This window comes from Drosophila biarmipes, unplaced genomic scaffold, assembly GCF_025231255.1.
Source record: "Drosophila biarmipes strain raj3 unplaced genomic scaffold, RU_DBia_V1.1 ptg000004l, whole genome shotgun sequence".
NCBI classification, from domain to species: domain Eukaryota; kingdom Metazoa; phylum Arthropoda; class Insecta; order Diptera; family Drosophilidae; genus Drosophila; species Drosophila biarmipes.
In genome coordinates this window covers 37,481-59,833 of record NW_026114526.1, presented here as the reverse complement: position 1 = coordinate 59,833, position 22,353 = coordinate 37,481, and the positions used below count along the sequence as shown (strand labels likewise).

The following is a 22,353-nucleotide window of genomic DNA, read 5'->3' as shown; positions in this document are numbered from 1 at the left end:
TGCCTGCAGCGCTTTACCGCGGGTGATATTTGGTAATTTCACTATTTGTTTTTGATTTCGGGCGATGCCCGACTAACGGAAGCTGCGCACAAGGTACGTTCCTGCACAGCTGATCATCGCTAATAAATTACCCCCAAATAGATTAAAAATAATACTGGACTACCACAATTTTTTCCTGCTCCATATAACTTGAGTAAAATATACAATATGACTTCCTTTAAATGTTGATATTAAAATTGCCACAATATTTTAAAAATAATGTCTTAACAAAATTGTCATGCAATACTTGTAATTATCTTAAATAACAATTTGTGGATCTCCGATCCCAGTTTTCGTCTTTGGCGTCTACGATGGTTATGAAACCATATCCCCATTCAACAGATTTTTCTGCAGAAAAATGAGTCTTCGATAAAATTTATCTATATAAGTGTCGACATGATCTTGAAAATTTCTGTCTTGCGGGCCTACAAGTTAACTAAGTTAACCGGGCGACGGCAATGACCGATCGTACGAAAGCTCGCTCCGGCCAAATTGCTGACACAGCGTCTGGCCGGAAGCCCGTGCATAGCCGGCAAGCACTACCCATTGGAGTAGCCGCTATGAGTCCCTTTTTATGTTAGCTTTAAGTTCAGTTCATTTTGATATCTCAATAAAGACAGAGCCATCGCTCTTGAATTTGAATTCCGGCTCAGCCGTTTTACATTTTTTATTATTGGTTGTTGTGCCTTAAGGGCACAGTTCCTCCCTACATAATTCCTAACTAAGAAGGAAGACCGCTAGGCTGACTTGCCCGGCACAACCCCTCCCGCTGCCGACAAATTGACTGCTGCGCGGGACTGATTAATTCCCTACGTACTTCCCAGCCAAGAAGGAAGACCGCTTTTGCTGCCGACACTTCGATTGCTGCCAGGGGACATTTACTAATTGGCGCCCACGTTAAATTACCCATCTAAGTCGGGAAATCATGTACGTGAGCACATCTGTTCCAAAAAATTTTTCGGCATCTACATTGGTAAAATATTTAAATACGCTATATTTTCTGCAGCTCTGTATTACAGTTTTATGTTAACATTTTTATAAATAAACATACTCACTAATTGGTTGACAATTTTATTGGTGTAATCACAAGTGATATTATTTATGTTTTTCATTGTTTGCATTTTTTAAATTCTTTCAATAAATATCTTGGTGCCGAATATTATCGCCAATATAACTACCAGATTACATATTTAATACCCAGCCTAGACGCAAAGGCGCCGCCGGGAAATAAATTTATTAATTGAGCATTTATTGATATATTTTTATTGGCGAAGGATACTGTCTCATTTAAATTTGTGCATTTAATTTACCCCTTATATGTAGTCGTCTTCTTGCTTACACCTAAATTCTTTGTGATAGCTTCGCAACAATCTTGGGTTTGTTTTTGTTTCCATCGCTTACCCACTCCACTACGACACTCGAACTCGACACCGCGACGTTTGTATCCCGATTTTGTTTAGCTTCGCTTATTTGTCTTTCAGAACGGCAGCTTAGCCACCACGGATCTTTACTGTGTCAATTTTTGTTGTTTATATTTTTGTTTGCCATAGCGGAGACCCGATCCCCGCGATCCCCTTTCCCTTGGCATTGCTTGGCAAGGCAACAGCTCAGTTTTTCAACGAGCTCTCGTCCATCGTTACCAAGCGTCAGCCCCCGCGGCCCCCTCGCCATATCCGTGGGCACGATTTAAGCATGCATTAAATCGCTGGGACTTCTACACCGAAAAGTGTAAGCGTCGGCACTCCCTCAGCCAGAAACATGGCATTTAACCCACATCAAATAAAGGCGCTAGTAAAGGCTGCCGTCAACCATGCCCTACAGGACAGCCAGCGCAGGGAGAATGAGTTGCGCCAGACTATCCAACAACTGGCCAACCAAGTGGCGGCGATACAGGTCGCACCCGCCCCAACAGTAGCTCCTCAGATTAAAGTTTATACACCCATAGACATTAATAACACCGTCATTTGTAATGAGCCACTAGACGCCGTCAAATGCCAGCCCGAATTTCCGGGTGCCCAGGAAACATACGTCTCCCGGCGGCAGGCGGCAGTAGGCGCATACTATATTTATTTCGTAGGAAGTTCACGCCATTATCAGGCGGTTATTATAATTAGGATCAAAATAAGGGGCCCGGCCGATGCAGTGCTATCCTCATTTGGCACAGTGCTTAATTTCGACGCGATTATAAATCGACTCGACTTTACTTATAGTGACAAGCGGACAATGCATATCATAGAGCAGGAGATGGGCACCCTCAGACAGGGGAGTCTCTCGCTTCTACAATATTATGACGAGGTTAAAAAGGAAGCTCACCCTCCTCACCAACAAGGCGACCATGACATACGAAGCCTCGGCTGCACAAGTTTTATGCGAAAAATTCCGGGATGATGCCCTTCGCGTATTTATCTCTGGATTAAAACGCAGCCTCACTGACGACCTCTTCGCGGCGAAGCCCGAGTACATGCCATCAGCACTTGCCTTGGCTCAAGAGGTGGAGGCGAACCATGATAGGTACACCTTTGCATCATCATTTGCAAGAAGCCAGGAAGATAAGGAGAAAAAACAATTTCCTAAGGCGCAAGAGCGTCAGCAGGCCGCCACTCATGCTAATTCCCAATATAGTGGCGGTAAAAATCCCCATTTTACTAAGCAACACAAGGCACAGGTGCACAATGCTCCACGCAGTCATAGGCACCAGGGAGACACTCCAGAACCCATGGAAGAATGTCTAGAATGCTTAAACCATCACAAGCCCCGGCATACCAGAATAGGAAGCCGGCGGCGTCCGATAAAGCCAACCCACAAAAAAGGCAAAGGGTAAACAACATTGCCCAGAGCGCTGACAAAACTGGTGATACGTACACCACAGCGGCCTCTAGCGCGGCACAAGAAATCGATGACGACGCTATCAACGCGTACGACTCGGATGCCATAAATTTTTTAGGGGAAGATCCCTGCTACGCGTCATCAGACGAAGAGTATCGGGGATTGACATGAGATTTCTAGTTGATACGGGCGCGGCCAAAAATTTCATCCGACCATACGAAGGATTGAAAGGCGTCCGCCCGGTACAAGCTCCATTCTAGACTCATTCGACCAATATCACGAAGAAATGCTTCGTGTCAATTTTCAACTTGAAGGCCACATTCTTCATTTTACCAGATTTGTCCTCTTTTGATGGAATCATCGGCCTTGACCTTTTAAAACAGGCAGGGGCGTCACTTTGTCTGGCCTCCGGTCAGCTCAAATGGGGCACGGAAGTAGAGAATATCGATTTTCATACATGTCCCGATGTAAATTTTATTGAGGTGGACTGCTCAGATGCACCACCTTTGGTGCAAACATTTTTGAAAATGCTCAGCGACAGGAAGAAAACCTCCGCCAACCCCAAAAAACCCCAATGAAGCCTTGTCCTACAACACGTCGGTGGTTGCCACCATCAGAACGATTGATGAGACGCCCATTTATGCCATACTTTACCCATATCCAATGGGGGCAGCTGAATTTGTAAATGAATCTGCTAAAAATGGCAATATGGGTTGTACACAAAAAGGGCACCGACGAAACTGGCAGGCGGAAAATGCGTATTGGATTTTCGCAAACTAAACGAGAAAACAATACCCGATCGATACCCCATACCGAACATCTCGATGATATTAGGAATCTCAGGCAAGGCCAAGTATTTCACAACCCTGGACTTGAAGTCCGGTTATCATCAAATCACGCTGGCAGAATGCGACCGTGAAAAAACTTCCTTTTCCGCTACGGAGGAAAGTACGAGTTTCGCAGAATGCCATTTGGATTAAAAAATGCACCCAGCATTTTCCAAAGAACAATTGATGACATACTGCGAGAGCAGATTGGCAAATTTTGCTATGTCTATGTTGATGATGTTATCGTCTTTTCGAAGGACGAAAACTCCCACATCCGGCACGTGGATTGGGTTCTCAAGAGCCTACACGATGCAAATATGAGGATATCAACAGAAAAGTCACGATTTTTCAAGAAAAGCGTTAGCTTTTTAGGGTTCATAGTCACCAATAACGGGGCTACCACAGACCCAGAAAAAAAAGTCATTCAGGAATTCCCAGAGCCTATGAACATATTCGAAGTCAGATCATTCCTTGGCTTGGCCAGATATTATAGATGCTTCATAAAAGATTTTGCATCCATAGCTCGGCCATCCCTGATATTTTGAAAGGGGAACTTGGAAGTGTCAGACAGTATCAGACAGTCGGAATCCAATCCGAACGCGAAAATCAAGAGGTGGAAAGCCCGCATCGACGAATCCGGCTCTAAAATTTTTTACAAGCCCGGCAAAGATAACCTTATTGTGGATGCCCTCTCAAGACAGCAACTTAACGTTGTGGAAGAGGAAAAGGCTTCTTCTAGCGTGGCCACAATTCACAGTGAGCTAACCTATACCATTGAAACCACGGACAAGCCTTTGAATTGCTTCCAGAACCAGATAACTTTGGAGGAGGCACACTTTCCGTTAAAACGCAGCTTCATCCTCTTTGGAAACAAGAGACGGCATGTAATTAAATTCTCCTGCAAAGAGTCATTACTTGATGAACTCGCAGATATAATCGTTCCTAAAGGCGTAAACGCCATTCATTGTGACTTGCCCACGCTGGCAATGATACAGGACGAATTGGTTCGGCAGTTTCCAGCCACCAAATTTTGGCCTTGCAAAAACCGTGTAACGGATATATTTGCAGTTCCTGAGAGACGGGAAATCCTCACCGTCGAGCACAACAGGGCTCACAGATCGGCCCAAGAAAATGTTAAGCAGATACTCTCCGAGTACTACTTTCCAAAGATGGACAAGCTAGCCACCGAGATTTTAGCAAACTGCAAAACATGTGCGAAAGCCAAGTACGATAGGCACCCAAAGAAGCATAAGCTAGGCGAGACTCCGATCCCCTCTCATGTGGGAGAACTGCTACATATCGACATCTTTTCCACAGACAAGAAATACTTCCTCACTTGCATCGACAAGTTTTTGAAGTTTGCAGTTGTGCAACATGTCCACTCTAGGACAATCGAGGATCTTAAACCGGCCATACTCCAAATCATGAACTTTTTCCCTAGGGCTAGAGTAGTCTATTGCGATAATGAACCTTCTCTAAACTCGCACACTATCTCAGCCATTGACAACCATTTTGGTGTCAGCATTGCAAATGCCCCACCACTTCATAGCGTTTCAAACGGGTAAGTAGATCGCTTTCACAGCACCCTCTTGGAGCTTGCTCGTTGCCTAAAAATCGACAAGGGGATAACCGATACTGTGGAAATTATTTTATTGGCAACCGTCAAATATAATAAATCAATTCACTCTGTCGTTGACAAACGGCCAGTCGACATCGTGCAAAAGCACCCAGATGACCCACAGACGGACGTCCAGAATAAGATGGTTAGGGCCCAAAACACGCTCAGGGCCAGGGAAAATGCCTCCCGACAGTGCAGAACATTCGAAGTCGGCGAGAAAGTTTTGGTTAAGTCAAACCGAAGGCTTGGCAATAAACTCACACCACTGTGTGAGGAAAAAGCTGTTGAAGCGGACCTGGGGACCACGGTCCTCATTAAGGGGAGGGTGGTCCACAAAGACAACATTAGATAATAATTCATTTTTTCTAATGTTTTGTTTGTGTTTTTTTCCATATTTTCTCACCCCTATCCACTTGGTATAAGTTTTTGTTATAATTGTGCTTTTTTCTTTATGCTTTGGAGGCGGGCTACAATATTTTAAACAAACACTACAATACATCCAATATTACAGGTTCGCATTCGTATCCCTGTTAGTCCTGCTTACCGTAACATCGGGGCACGTCTCGGACTACTCGCATGCCAAATATATTCCCATCATTGATGGTAGAATTCTAGTTTGGGAAGAATTCGCGTTCGTTACACACTCGGCGAATCTCTCAGAATATAGGCGTGTGGTGGACGAAACGGATGGCATGACCAGCATGTTTCCGCAGTCACACATGCAGAAACTTTTGAGTGTCGATGTCGCTCATCTGCGTGACCTGCTCGACTCGTTGAGCATCCACCACAGAGTAGCTAGTAGTTTGGATTTTCTATGAGCAGTTAAAAGGTAGTGGCGGGAACGCCAGATGCAGAGGATTTCGAAAAAATTAAATTTAATGAATTTCAGTTAATAAATGCAAACAATAGGCAGATAAACATCAATAGTAAAGTACAAGACCAAATTAATAATATTACTACCTCCGTCAACCAACTTCTGAGGTCAGCCAAGGGAACCCAAGTTGACACGAGGCATCTTTATGAGATGTTATTATCCCGAAATAGAATGATTAGTATGGAGCTGCAAAACTTAATTTTAGCGATAGCTCTAGCTAAGGCCAACATGGTGAGCCCTAGTATACTAGATCATGCAGACCTAGAAGATATATGGATAGAAGAGCCCACAGATACCCCCATCAAAGACTTATTGTCCGTTGCTTCCGTTAAAATATTACAGTCCGATAACCTTTTGTATTTTGTCATCAAATTTCCAATAATCAAATTGTCGTGTATTAAACTCACTGTTTTTCCCGTGTCCTATCATGACACGATGCTCAGGCTGGAGGACAAAATAATAGCTGATTGCAATGGAGCAATTCACACGGTCAACAATTGCTCCACAACACCTGGAGCCACATTTTGGCAGCTGGCGTTAAGAAGGTCGTGCGGGCAAGAGCTCCACGCTGGAGGCATAGCGCACTGTGACATCCAGCACAGCGATCTACATCCAATTACTCACGTAGATGAAGGCATCATAATTGTAAACGATCGTCCGGCACGTGTGAGTGTGGATAATGGCACTTACATCCATGTACGAGGCACGCATCTCATTACCTTTACTGAGAGTGCCATGGTTAAAGAAAGCCGATATGTTAACAATGGCAGGGCCCAGAAGAGGGTCCCAGGAGTAGCCAGCTCGCCCTCCCTGAATATTACTATGGAGTACAATATCCTCAGTCTTCCATACCTTCACCGCTTGAGTGAGCGTAATCTGGAACACATCAAGAGAGTCGGGGAGAATATCAACGACTATCATTGGTAGTATTGGTGGCAGGAGCCTTATGCTGCGCGTTGATCTGCGTCGGTTTCACCTATCGGCGAGCCATCCAGGCCAGGAGAGCTACGGCCCAGATAGCAGATATGTTCGCCCAAATAGGGTCTGCCGAGGGCGGCCTTAATCCTGAGGGGAGAGTAGTTAACTAAGTTAACCGAGCGACGGCAATGACCGATCGTACGAAAGCTCGCTCCGGCCAATGGCTGACACGGCGTCTGACCGGAAGCCCGTGCATAGCCGGCAAGCACTATCCATTGGAGTGGCCGCTATGAATCCCTTTTTATGTTAGCTTTAAGTTCAGTTCATTTTGATATCTCGATAAAGACAGAGCCATCGCTCTTGAATTTGAATTCCGGCTCAGCCGTTACACATTTTTTATTATTAGTTATTGTGGCTTAAGGGCACAGTTCCTCCCTACATAATTCCTAACTAAGAAGGAAGACCGCTAGGCTGACTTGCCCGGCACAACTCCTCCCGCTGCCGACACATTGACTGCTGCGCGAGACTGATTAATTCCCTACGTATTTCCCAGCCAAGAAGGAAGACCGCTAGCCTGACCTGCCCGGCACACCCCCTTCTGCTGCCAACACTTCGATTGCTGCCAGGGGACATTTACTAACTTACATAATATGCTGCTGCATAGTCCACATTTTTTTAAATGAGAGGAACAGCGTTATTAAATTAAGGTGAACAATGGAATTCGAAATAATGGAAGTACGAAATTGAATTGTTAAGTTTTCCATTTTGTATTTGACTTCCAAAGTACTCGGTATATGTACCCCAAAGCCTATCCATGTTATCCTCCTATAAAAGTCACAGAAATTGCGTGACATTCTCTGACCAAGTCTTTTAATTCTTGCCATGAAACGAATAATAATTGGTGAATAATATGAACGCTGCGCGGCTCGACGCTGAGCTTAGGGTGAATGTACGTTATCGATACATTCGATTTCATAATCAATATCTTTCTTATCTTTATATCCTTTCAGAGAGTATAATGATTTTAGTCAGAAGTTTGCAAAACATTGAAGGAAACGTTTCCTACCACATTAAGTATATATGTTCTTGATCAGCGTCACTAGACGAGTCGATCTAACCATATCCGTCAGTCCGTCCGTTTCTACGCAAGCTAGTCTCTCAGTTTTTAAGCCTTCGCGCTGAATCTTTCCCAAAAGTCTTCTTTCTATTGCAGGTAGTATATAAGTCGGAACCAGCCGGATCGAACAACTATATCTTATAGCTCCCATTAGAACTATCGGGTAAAAGATTTAAAAAAAATTGTGTTTTTAAAATTATAACCTTCTTAGCTTGAAATAACATTTTTTAATTAGTTCTGAATTTTGAAATCGGACTATATAATATAGCCGCCATAGGAACAATCGGAAAATTTTTTTTAATATATAACCTCCTGCGCTTGGAAATAACATTTTTTAATTGGTATAGAATTTCGAATTAAATTTTATCAAAATCGAACGACTATTTCATACAGCTGCCATAGAACAATCGGAAATTTAGTCGGAAATTATGAAAAAATTATATCTTTGGTGTTTTTTAACAAAAAACCTTCTAAGCTTGGAAGTAACATTTTTAAATTAGTTCTGAGTTTCGAATTAAAAATCGGACGACTGTATGATATAGCTGTCATAGGAACGATTGGAAAATTGTTGGGAAAATAATAATATAGGTTTGGGTTTTTTTGACATATTATCTTATAATATTTAATAATAATTTTTAATATTTTTAAGAATTTCGAATTCAATTTAATAAAAATTACTCTAACATTGATGTCAAAAAAATTGTCAATTCCATTTTACTTCGACAGTTGAAAGATGTCTAACTTATCAGACGACGAAGTAGTTTTTAGCGGTTCTTTGTTATAAAGATTCCGAGAATAAATATATATAAATAATAAATAATAATAAATATATCGGCCCGGCAAACACCGCTCGAATGCTTCTTAGAGTATTCACGTGGTGACGCGCTGCGTCGCACCGAGATTCGCCCCTACAGTGTGCGGGCTTCCATTTAATTAAACCGAAAAAAAAAATTTGTTTTTTATTGGTATTTTTATTACTCTCTTCTTGTAATTTTATCCAATAAAAACGTTAGTACGTGAACAATTTGTGAAATCTTTACAGTATTTACATGTAATTAAAAAAACTCTATTTGTTTTGTAGGCAATGACGACCAATGGCCAAAACGGTTAGAAAAAATTCATGGCAAAAAAGTTTGAAACTTGTAAAACAGAATCTATTTGCGTCGCTTTAGCGGAAATTGGTCGGAAGTTGAAAAAGAAAATCCCCTCTGACTGAAAAGGGAAGAGATTAGTAATGGTGGTGCTTATGGCCTATCGATGGAGTCCAGTGTTTCCGCAAAGGTTAGCACAGCAGAGATCGTATTACCAGTATTTGTTTTGTCCAGAATATACTATATCCTTGCGTAGATTCGCCCCAAAGGATGTCCATATAGAGAGAAAACTTTTACTAATCGTACTCCTCCTAATGGGCTTCTTGATTCGATTATCTCCAGGACTTCCACTATTCTGCGGATTTGACTTGTTGTGGTATTGCTTCCTGTGGGCCAAGTCACACAATTATAGCTGCATTTAGGCGACTTTGCGGTGGTTTTAGTGTTTTCCTTCCATTTTTAAAAATTGGTTTCCACACAATAGGATTCCGCACAATCACAACTAATGATCAAACTTCTTATTTTTCGGACCGCGGCTAACGGCGCTCATCGAAACTCACTCGCTAAATCTGGTATTTTTCTGGTAGTTTGTTAGTTCATCTGGGTAACGCGCTGAAAAACAGACCCGACAAGAAGCGATAGCAGCGAATTTGCCTCTCGCTGACTCTTATACAAGGTGAGTTTCAAAGTAAACAGGACTTTTTAAATCTAGCACACTCTAGTGACGCCATCTATATGTCAACTGGTGCGGTAGAATCTGCTATCGCTTATCGAATTCCAGTAAAAATTAAATTTAATATATTGGAAGTGAGGTTAGGAGACTATTTCTAATAAAATAAATTGATATTGCCGAAAAAACTATTTGTTCGGCTTTTATTTAAAAGTCCTTTTTACTTTGGAACTCACCTTGTAGTTAGATCGCGGTTTTTTTCGCTAAGTACTCGGCTTAAGTTTTGAAGGACGAAGACAGAAAGATGGGACGTTGGGTTAATCCGTATTGGTCTTATAGCGTCTTTCCACACAGATCCATCTATCATCAGTAAAACGGGTAAGGCTTAGCCGTTACGAAAATGTCCGTTTTTTCGGTTCAGTTCCGAGTTCTTCCCCTTGTCAGTAAAAATAGAAATATTCAATACCAAAACGTAAGCACTAATGCTTACAATCGAAAATGGAAGGTTGAGAGGCATCAAGTTTGGTTAGATTAACCGGATAAGCTGTTATTGGATGGTAGACGGTGGATGTGTTCTGTGGAAGCCGCGTTTCACTCTTAAAAGTGGAAGGCATAAAATCATAAGGTTTAGTTAGATTAGCAACAGCTCTTCAGAACAGCTGCTATCAGATGGCGACTACAATATTTAAATCTTGTTTCATGGTTTGAAAATTTAACAAAAATTCCTTTGCCTCTCGTTCAAGGCTTGATGGTTTTTCCCCCTCTCCACAACAAGTTTGTATAGGATTTTAAGCACGTTAAACGGTAAATAGTTGCGAATTCGACGAATAAGTACGCAGATATGTATCAATCTTATTGTTGTCCTGTGTAAACCTATTACCAAGATTAAAAAATTAAAAATAGTAGAAAATAAAAACATTACATTAATAGATTTACTGCAAATCATAGCCAAATATATGAGGCCAAAGAATGCAAAGCTCTGATATTTGTTGATAGTAGTTTACAGCAGTTTAAAGCTATTGTTTTAATTTGTAAAGAACTAGCATACTAATTTTAATTCCGTGGGCGGGTAGTGTATATACTGAATTTGTCAAAGGTCCCAACTGAGTCCCAAGGATGTGTTTCGTGGGTAAGGGCTATTACCCAATAATAATCGACTGAAAGTGAAAGTACGTAAGTATACGTCTGTTAAATATTAAATGGCTTGATAAACCAGTACTCTCTGTACATTTCTTAAAAAAGGTAGCAAGTGGCGGTATGAATTTAGAAAATGATTTCGCATCCGACAGCGAAAGCGACACGGATTATTGTGTAGAGCGTGGGAGTTTAGGAGCGCCGAACAATGAAAAATTAAGTGGCAAGCCGGAACAAAAAATGTATATTAAATCATTAAAGCATTCTGTTCGGACTTTGAGAAAGCCACGGAAATTTGAATTCTCTGGAAATGGCCACAACGTAACAGACAGGGACGACCTGCTGTCAGATGAAGAAGCTGATAAGTCACGTTCGGATGCTCTCTGGGCAGATTTCCTTAGCGATGCTAATGTAGGAAGTAAAACCACACAAAAAACAAATTATGATGCTGGAAAAGGAGTCAATATTATCAAAAAATCAGAAGTAAAGGTCATGGAAGTAAAAAACACATTAAACACTGTTAAAATAAAAAAAAAGCCTTTAGGTTCGAGGCTCATGACATCCAAACGACAGCTGGGTAAAGACAAAATCGGTTCTCTTATTAATAAATCAGACAAAAAAAAAAAATTGTCAGTGCTAGAAATATCTCAGATAGATTGGAAAAATTTTAAAAAAAATGAGGGCATAGACGAGAAATTGCGAACTTATAACAAAGGCAAGGACGGGTAAGTTTAAAAACATGCAGTAAACGTCAAGTAAATGTTGTCATATTTTAGATACTTGGACCGCCAAGATTTTTTGGAAAGAACAGATCTCAGGCAGTTCGAAATGGAGAAAAACGTACGGCAATCTCGTAGGCTAAATTAATGAACAACTCTTACCTTATCTATGTGGAGGACTTTCTTGGGCAACTCGTTGCTTTTATGGCATAACTGATGCTAATAAAAGTTTGTAAATGGAATGTCATTGCATAAGTTTTGTCAATACTAATTAGAATTGTATTGCTATATAAATAAATAATAACATTATCCTGCGAAAGCTCTGACACAGTAGAGTTGCTAAAGCAGCCTTAAGGGGGAAGCCTGATTCAGAAGCTTCAAAAAATCTTTTTTTTCATAAATGTATACATAAAATATCCAAGAATGCCCAGCGTAATAACATACAAGCTTGTTTTTTTAATTATGGTTGTTGGGATTTTATTTCCTACTAGAACTACTGGCTTGGGTACATTTTTTCCTAGTTTTGAAGTGCAGACCGGAAATGTGGTTCTATCACTGCATTGTTCGGATATTCACTACAGCATTTATTAGAGACTTAATCCCAGTACTGATATCGGCTAAGAATTTATTTATTCTTTTTAGTGTAAACGAAGATATTAAATATGCCAGCATGGGTCTTGGGCGAGTTGGATCCGGGATGGGAACGGGATTGTACCGCTAATATTGCAGGAAAGGCGCCCAGTTTCTTGGCAATGGCTACTCATGGCTCTTCTAGATGTCAGTTAGCGGACGTTCTTTTTGCTCCTCTCTATAGAAGACGCCATCGCGTCCTTCAGATCTGCATTATTGGAGAACTTGACGGAGATCGTATTACTCTAAGAAGATATTTATATTTGTACAAAGTAACCAAATTTTTGGTCCAAGAATTTACTTTCTTTGCGGGTACCCATTTTCAAAGGCCTACGTTAATAGGGAAAATCTTGGCGTCTTTTTTAATCTCTTCTGACCTTCGATTTAGAAAGAAACAAATATATTTACAGGAATTTGTTTGCGTAATTGATTACATGCAAACTCTCAAGGCGCTAAACAGCGAGCTGCTCAGCGTCTCATCAGTGTGCGCACACCTTTATTTGTCCGAAAAATATCATCAACATACGATCGTTTGCTGCAGGCACTTTAGGTGCGCGAATTGAAGTATCTATGAATACCGTCCCAGAGTCCAGTGTGCGATTTTTGGTTAGGAAGTGAATAATTGCCGTTTAAATAAAAGAAAACATTATTCTTTGACAGTAAGATGCCTGTTGCCTGTTTATTGCTTGTTAAACTAAGAACTACGTTAAGGAATGAAGTGGGATATATGATAATGAAACGAATTAGGGAATGGGAATCTGCAAAGTAGGCCAATTTTGTGTATCTGGTAATGCGGCTGGCCCGTTCACTTCCCCAGGTTTTTAAGCTTAGCTTTTATGCACTCAGTGTATGGGTTAATGATTATTTAGCTGTCGCTCAGGGCTTGATCGTGACAACGTGAGCGGTCCCTGCAATCAAAATGGCGATAATTCTATTGCCTATCGTCCAGAAGTCACTTCTGGAAGATAGAAAGACGATAGTATACAGTTTACAAAAACAAAATATACGTATATCGCGTAGAAGTAACTTCTAAATCACTTCTGAGCGATAGAAAGGCGATAGCACACATTTCGATCGCGAAGAAGTAACTTCCGAGACACTTCTGGGCGATAGTTAGACGATAGCACACATTTTACAAAAACAAACAGGGTCGCGATCGCGAAGAAGTAACTTCTGAGACACTTCTGGACAATAGTTAGACGATACAAAAACAAAATTGCTGGGAAAAAGGAGGACCCTTTTTACCTACGCTGTTGTTTTTCAACCGAGCGTCAGTTTATTTCGCACTTTGTGATCAGTCCAGTTTTGTATAAAATTTAAGTGTTGCTTTGTTTTTCGGAATTTTTAAAATTGTCCAACTCAACGAAGAGTGCGAATTTACGTGAAGCTGTACGATTACTTCAAGATATTTTTACATTACCTGGCTCGATTGCAGTGAAAAAAGAATTCGAATATTCTCCACCTAATTATAAAAGGTAATTCCTCCAAATTTATTATTATTTTAAAAATTAAAAAAATGTTGCTTCTGTTTATTTTAGAAATGGTTATTATTAAATTTCTCATGTGAACGGAGCTTGAAATAAATAAAATGATTGAGCAGCATTTCCGATATGCCAAGGACCGGTCTACAAGTGCTCAAAGACCTTATGGAAAAAATAAATGCAAAATATTGCCTAACATTTAAAAACAAGTTTTTTTATTCAAGATTTCCAATGGGGAAAGGCCCTTCTGGTATCTTCTACAAGCATCTGTTAAGTCACTTCTAAGTAACTTCCAGAAGTGACTTCGGCGATATCGCATTCGGATCGCGGAAGTCACTCCCGTCGGGAAGAAATGTGCCACTTCGGCGGCACTTCTGAAGTCACTTCGAAGGTATGACCAATTTCACAAAGGTAGATAGGGTTTGGAAGGAAGATGGAGAATTTCTTTGACGTTGTATTTCATGTTGTTTATCCATACAATACAATTTTTGTACATTATTGTACAATTCTTGTACCGTACTATTTAGGAGTCATCCAACTGTGTTTTTCGTCGTAGCAGGTTACTTTAAGGGTGACGTTGAAAATGAAGCTAAATCCTTTTTTATCATTTTAGAGTTGTGAAAGCAGAGAGTGCGGTCGCGTTTTTAATTCGCTCCGTCTATTTTCCAAAGTTTTCAACAAAAACCCGAAGGAACAGCCGGCTATCCGGCCTGAAGCATCTGGACACATACGGGAAATTATAAATAAAAAACTTCTAAACCTTATCACTAAGATTTTTTCCTTTTATATTAAATAATTGATCAAAGTCCGATTACTGCGGGCAAAGGCCCAAATTTAAGTCTGACTGGTGGTGGGCGGTGGTACGCCGGCAAGCAAAGAACTGGCGGCGCCGGCTAATGCGGACGGATTCCACACGCCACTGTCCAGTTTACCCGACTGGTCCAACATGGGAGCTGACCCATTCAAAAAAAGCAATGTGATGGCGAGATCGCCAGAAAAAAGGGCGGAGAGCATCGGCAAGCAGCCTGGCACCCCCCAATAGTAGAGAAAGGCAGCCCAAAAGCTGCTGATGAAGAGCAAGGGGATGTGCTGAAACAGCTTACTGACCTCGGATCGAAGGCCAGGGAGCTGAAGAAGCTAATGGACGGAAAGCGCTCCATCACAAACCCTATGCGGGACATAGTCGATGAAATCGACTATCTTCAGAGAGAAGTTCTGTCGTCTGTGCAAGGCATACTCGAAGAACAGGAAAGAGCTAAAGTGACCGGCAATAGCAAGCGACCCAGGGGACATGAAACTGGGAAAACGCTAGCCATGCCAGCAAAAAAGGCGATGCATAAGGCGCCGGCAAGCGAAGCTAGCCAAGGTGGAAATAGGGGCAAACATGCTGCGACCGAGAGCACCAGTAAGCCCCAAAAATCCCCACAGGAGTGGAAAAAAGTAGAACCGAAGGCGAGGAAGCCGAAGGTACGTCCGCCACGAATTGACGCGATAGTTATCGCAACATCTACTGGGGGGTCCTACGCGGACATCCTTAAAAAGGTAAAGGCAGATCCGCAGCTGGAAGACCTAGGTCAAGCTGTACAGGCCGTCAGGCGAACAGCAAAGGGGGAACTGCTAATCCTCCTAAACAAGGTCTCTGACCCAAAAACCGCAGAGCTTCAGAGCAAAATGAAAGCGGTCCTGGGCAGCAATGTCGACGTCAGAGCGCTGACTGAGACAACGCTGATCGAGGTGAAGGACATCGACGAGACCACGGACAAAACTGATGTCATATGTGCGGTTAAGTCACAGTTTGATGTGGAACTGCCAGAATCTGCGGTGGTAGGCCTACGGGCGGCGTACGGGGGCAGCCAAATCGCCACACTAAGAGATGCTCGACATAGGGAGGCGTCTCATAGAAAAGAGAAAACTTAGGTTGGGATGGACCTGGTGCAGAATCCGGTCCAAGATAACACCCAAAAGGTGTTTTAAGTGTATGGAATTCAACCATATAGCAGGAAACTGCAGATCCCAGGAGGACTGCTCTAAATGCTGCTACAAATGCGGCGCGAAGAAGCACCAAGCCAGAGGCTGCAAAGCAAAGGCCTGCTGTATGCTCTGCAAGCGCAAAAAAGAGAAGGACTGTGACCACCCAACAATGAGTGGAAAATGTCCGTACTTCAGGAGGGCTTTGCAAGGGCTAAGGGGCTAATGAAGATTCTTCAGATCAACCTAAACCACTGCGAGGTTGCCCAATCGTTGCTGGAGCAAAATGTCATCGAGCAAAACGTAGACATGGCACTTATAAGCGAGCAATATAGAAATAAAACCTCCGGTGAATGGCTAGCAAATAGTAGCAAAAAATCGGCAATATGGAGCTGCGGAAACCCAAGGCGCCAGATTAGCAGGAAAAAAAGCGGAAATTGCTTCGCCAGGGCCCATGTGAATGGTATAGCTTTCTATAGCTGCTACCTGCCGCCAAGCCTTAGCCTCCCCAGGCAATAAATGTGCTCGAAGAGATTGCAGAAGAAGCCCGGGAAAATCGCCCTGCCGTAATTGCCGGGGACTTCAACGCCTGGGCTACGGAGTGGGGCTCCCCCCGAACAAATGCGAGGGGAAGGGCGCTACTGGAGAGCTTCGCCGCACTTGAGCTAGTACTGCTGAACTCTGGAACAAAACCGACTTTTTCTAGAGCCGGGACAAGTTCCATCATTGACCTCACATTTGTGAGCGCTGGACTTGCTTCGGGCTCCAGCTGGGAGGTTAGTGACGCCTATATGGGTAGTGATCATGCGGCAATAATTTGCACGATTAAGTCCACAAATGGCCCACCAAGCGTTCCAAAGACCGTGGTAGGGTACAAAGTAGAAACGCTAGACGTGGAGATGGTGCAGATGTTGTTCGAAGACCTCTCTACAAACGGATCAGCAGACGAAAGGGCAAACCGCATCGCAGATTACACCAAGGTAGCCTGTGATGCATCTATGCAGAAGAAGGGGAAACTTCCATCAAGGAAAAGACCGGCATACTGGTGGAACCAATCCATTGCGGAAGTCAGGAAAGAATGACATAGAGCAAGACGCGCATACCAACGAGCAAGAGAGAGATTCGAATTTAGGGCACTTCAGATATATTACAGGGAAAAAAGACGAGCCCTGGAAAAACTAATAAAAGAAAGCAAACGCAGGTGTTTCAATAATATATGCGAAGAAATAGACTCCAACCCTTGGGGCTTCGCATATAAACTCGTCACAAAACGGCTTCGGGCATTTAGTAGACCGTCGCCGACATGCCCAGTCTTCCTAAAAAGGGTAGTAGAAACACTATTCCCTGAGCAAGAGGGTATGTCGCGTATAGCACAGATCGTAGACACGAGAAGCATTAAGCTCACAAGTCCTGAGGAAGTCCTTGAGGTTCTTAAGACAATAAAGTATTAAAAATAGCCATAAAAGCAAACACAAAACAGTATGTTGACATGTATAATGCATGCCTAACAGAAGGTGTGTTCCCTAGTCGCTGGAAAACTCAGCGGTTGGTACTCATACCAAAGGGGGACAAGGCAGCGGAGGAGCCTTCCTCGTATAGGCCACTCTGTATGCTGGATACGGTGGGCAAAATTCTTGAAAGAATTATCCACTCCCGGCTAGAAAGTGCCCTTGTCGGAACCAACGGCCTCTCTGAGATGATGTCCCAGTGTACATACAGCGAGTAATAGCGAGCTACTTCGAAGGTCGCCTGCTCCTGTACGAAACAGAATCAGGGCAATCGACTCACAGGGTCACCGGGGGAGTCCCCCAAGGATCAGTCCTAGGCCCTTTGTTGTGGAATGTCATGTACGACAAGATCCTTAGGATCACGATGCCCGAAGGGGCACGACTCATTGGTTTCGCGGATGACGTAGCCATAGTAATTACGGCCAAGAAACTCCCAGACGCGGAAAGAATCTGCATTGAAGCTGGGAAACGAGCAAGCGCATGGCTCGACTCTAAGAGTCTGGCCTTGGCAGCTCATAAAACCGAAGCAGTCCTGATAAGTAGCAGGCAGACAGTGGAAACGGCCACTATTAAAATTGGAGAAGCCACCATAAAATCTCGCCCAAGCTTAAAATACTTGGGGGTCATAATCGACCACCGGCTTTCTTTCAAAGAGCGTCTAGCGTACGCTAGTGGCAAGGCAGGCAGAACCGCGGCAGCAATTTCGCGAATTATGGCGAACACTCGTGGGCCAAGGCAACCAGGACGTAGATTACTGGTTAGCGTTGACACATCGACGCTGATGTACGCTGCTCCCATATGGGCCCGAGCCACAAAAAATGGGAGTTATCTGCAGGAGGGTGATTCCGTACAGAGACTGTGTGCCCTGAGGGTTTGCTGTGCGTTCCGCACGGTAGCCCATGACGCGGCACTAGTTATTTCAGGAATAATACCGATGGACCTGCTAGCAGTGGAGTCAGTGGGTATCCGCGCAGGTAGCACAGGGGTCGAAACTGTCGAATCCCTACGAAAAAGGTGCAGACAACTCACCATTGCAAAGTGGCAGGAGAGGTGGGCAAATAGCAGCAAAGGACGATGGATGCATAAGCTTATCCCAGAACTGCAGAGATGGCTGGGAAGGAAGCATGGACATGAGGACTTTTACTTAACGCAACAGGTGACAGGACATGGATGCTTTAAATACTACTTGAATAGGTTTAAGCATGAACGTTATCCGCACTGACCACTCTGCGAGTCGGATAATGAAGACGGAGAGCACGTATTTTTTGTCTGTCCGAGATTTGAAAATGAACGTCGAGATCTGAGCATAAGGGTTGGGAGGACGCCAGCCGTTTGTAACCTGGTGGAAATTATGCTTGAATCAGAAGTAAATTGGTCCGCTGTATGTAACATGGCCACAATACTTCTTAAAAAACTGCGCATCGGAGTTTTTACTGGGTTAGAGTCCCAGACTTCGGTAAGCTAGCACAGCTCCGAGTTCGCTTTCGATGCTTTAAACCACAACTAACAAAAAAAAAAAAAAAAAAACCATCTACCCATCACGTCGTACTGGACAGGAGGCGCTTCTATAACCGGAATGTCCTGGTCATAACGCAACATTGTGTGATGAGATTGGTTGAAGCTGCGGCTACGACTGCTTGATGAGCACTGAGTGATTCGATAACTGTTTCAAACAGATCAGGCGTTGTCATCGATTTCAATGTTGGCCATCCAAACAGCCAGCTGACGAGCATAGCGCACATGCAGATTGAGTTATTGCGAACGATGATTTATACCCATCCTTGCTTGGACGGCATGGTACTTGTGATGTGGGTTTGCTTGATTGAAGATATTGACAATGGCGTTCCAACAGCTTCGAACATTGCTTCCAGTTTGGCAGATTCTCAGTCCATTCGTTCAATGCGGGTGTCCTGGTCTTCAAGAAAAAATAAAACTCCTTTAAATCTGAGTATAAGGGTGCATACAATTTTAAGTATAAACTGATCGAACAACCAAAAACTCAATACCAAGACTAAGGTGATATGCGACTGCTCTTAGAGGGAGTTATCAGAGGGTTTACAGCAGAACTTTGTAGACTTTAGGGCTATACAATATTTTGTTAAAAATCTGACCAACACCATGTTTCATTCGATGGTTTCAGTCAAGTATTCCCTAAACAGCTAAGCTTTTCTATTTTCATCGAACATGTGCATTTTAGCATCATCACTGTGGGCAGCAAGCGTAAACGAAAAAATGAAAATATACTGTAATCGTCCGATTGTTCCGAGTGTTACATTGCTACTTTAAGAAAATCAATTGGTTTGGGGAAAAGAGTGGTAAAAGTGCAATTTATTTTAATTTAATGGGAGTATCATTCTTTTATTTTTTTATAATGTTGAATAAAATTTTTAAAAAATCAGACGACTATTTTTTTTAGCTGACATAGGAAACGATTCGATAATTAAGTCAAAATAATACAAAGAATTTTGTCATTTACGGAAAGCATATATGGTATTAAACTAAAATTTGACAGAATCTAAATATTTCTGTAGATATTTTTTAATTTTTCAAAAATTGGAATTTCTCAACCTACAAAGCATTTACGGAAACGACCTGCAGTTTCTTTTCCTGTCTTAAAAATCAATTATAAAATTTAAATTAAAAATAGGAACAACGATGTAGTCGAGTTGGCACTCAGTTTAAGGGAGTAAAAGGGTATCGAGTATATAAGCAGCAAAGTTGTTTTAATTTATGGTATTGTGGGCGGCAGACAGATTTAATCGTTTTTGGCCATTTGTGGACTTTATAGTGGGCGTGCAAACTTTTTTCAGGTCCCTTTTAGGTCAATCGACAGGGATAAATAATGCTAATAAATTGCAGTTAAATTTCAGTTTTCTAACAGGAAAGCTGTTGCCGCTACAGTTCTAGACGAGCATGAGTGTGGCTGCGCAGAAAGCCCAGAAACCTACATGCCGCTCCTCTAGCTTTTATAGTTTCCGAGATCTCAACATTCATACGGACGGACAGACAGGAGCATTCGCGATGCACTACCCCTCTCTCTTTTCTTACATGCAGTCCATTCACATGGGAAAGAAAGAGAATGAAGACCGTTTACCCAGTTTTGCAAACCACTAGAAGACAGCGAAAGGACCAATAGTTCGTACTCGTAAAATTGACGGGCAATAACTTTAAAACGCATTCAGTTTTCACATTAGTCTATGACTAACTCTCGTAAGGCGAGGCCGGGGTGCCTGATGCTTTTTTTTGGGGAGTTTTCAAAGCGTATTCCGATTTCAAAACGGTCATCTAATCATCTAATCTAATCAAGACACTTGACTATAGCGTTACCTCTTGTTTTATTTTCATTTCTTTTTGTGAAAGTTAAGCCTGCTGCTGACTTTTGTTCAATATCATAGTCTTGTTGCCCGTTTGATTAACACTCCCAGCTGGTACTCTTTTATGTTATGGTTGACTTTGCTGAGTGTTTTGGGTTTCATTTCATTTAGTTTGAATCTATTTATTCTGAATATAATTTTACGTTGATATTTATTATAACATTGGCTGTAACCATTATTGATCCTGTTCTGAATTTGAATAGACTCGTCTATCTTCACTGATTTTTTTTTGCGATTATTACGAAAAACGAGGCTACAGGAATTATTATATCCGTTACTCGTTGCGTAAAATGGTATACTAGATTCGTCGGAAATTATGTAACAGGTAGAAGGAAGCGTTTCCAACCCTATAAAGTAGTTATATTCTTGATCAGGATCACTAGCCGAATCGATCTAGCCATGTCCGCCTGTACGCCTGTCCGTCTGTGATCTCGGAAACTTTAACAGCTAGAAGAGTCGGACTGGGCATGCATATTCACGGGATTTCTTTAAGCTGGGTGCCACGCGCATATCCTCGACAAACTGTAGCGCGTACAATTTAACTGAATTGTATTTGTCTCATCAATACCTATCTTTTGATCTTGGGAACTATAAACTATAAAACACTTAAATCCGCTTGCTGCCAACATAACATATACTGAAGTTGTGGGTAGGTGGCGCTTTACAATATCGCTTTGCTGCTCTCTATCAATTTCCCTATTGTAACGTATATTCCTTATTGTTATAATTCCGATTTTAATTAATATATTAATATATATAATATTTTTTCCCTAATTATTGTCTTGGTTGAGCCTTAAATTATTATTTTTCCTCTGCTGTTTATAATCAAACAAAAACACCTCAAACCAAAGTTCTGAATTCAACTTTTGTGACGAAAATGTATTAAACGATCTACTAAAAAATTCATTTTCTATCGGGTGTTTTTTTTTGAGGTATAGAACTTTAAGTTAGAATCACTGTTCAAGATGGCGACCGATTTAACAGCTGTCAAGTGATTTATTCTCAGTTTGGCTTGGCTTGAATTCATCATGAATAGACTCACGCCTGAAAAACGCTTGCAAAAAGTGCAATTTTATTTCAAAAGTAATGGTTCAGTGCGGAATACATATCGCGCACTACGTCCATTTTATCGTCGACAAAATCGTCCATCAGAGCAGTTAATTCGATTAACCATGAAACGTTTTCGCACCACGTTTACTCTTATTGATAACTCGCATCCCCAGAGACGCCGTACGGTGCGTACAGAAGAAGTTATTGCTACTGTAGAGCGTAGCATTGAGGAAGACCATCGAGCACAGGAATTGGATCTATGTCCATACACTTTATGGAAAATTTTGAGGAAGGATCTTGGCTTGCGTGCTTACAAAATCCAACTCGTGCAAGAATTGAAGCCAAACGATCATCAAGCAAGGCGTAGATTCGTCGAATGGGCCCAAAGCGAGATTGTCGTTGTTCCCGATTTTCATAAGCGAATTTTGTTTAGCGATGAAGCGCACTTCTGGTTGAATGGCTACGTCAACAAACAAAACTGCCGCATTTGGAGTGAAGCTAATCCTGAA

General features: G+C 42.1%; 1 protein-coding gene and 1 long non-coding RNA gene across 4 annotated transcripts; one reads left to right on the top strand and one right to left on the bottom strand.

Annotated features, from left to right (window-relative positions):
* The first annotated feature begins 11,183 nt into the window (after nucleotides 1–11,183).
* LOC108027643 (craniofacial development protein 1) lies at nucleotides 11,184–12,159 on the top strand. Its single transcript, XM_044093800.2, has 2 exons — nucleotides 11,184–11,839; nucleotides 11,891–12,159. The coding sequence occupies exons 1-2, from the start codon at nucleotides 11,238–11,240 to the stop codon at nucleotides 11,979–11,981; spliced, it is 693 nt and encodes a 230-aa protein (XP_043949735.1). The 5' UTR covers nucleotides 11,184–11,237; the 3' UTR covers nucleotides 11,982–12,159.
* Nucleotides 12,160–12,432: 273 nt separating this feature from the next.
* LOC108027654 (uncharacterized) lies at nucleotides 12,433–13,366 on the bottom strand. Of its 3 annotated transcripts, none has more exons than XR_007764820.1 (3): nucleotides 12,898–13,366; nucleotides 12,765–12,840; nucleotides 12,433–12,708 (listed from the first exon to the last, which is right to left on the bottom strand). It is a non-coding gene; the product is annotated as an uncharacterized LOC108027654 (long non-coding RNA). The 3 variants fall into 3 exon arrangements; XR_001768340.3 differs by having other exon boundaries at nucleotides 12,958–13,366; XR_007764819.1 differs by having other exon boundaries at nucleotides 12,765–13,366.
* Nucleotides 13,367–22,353: the final 8,987 nt, after the last annotated feature.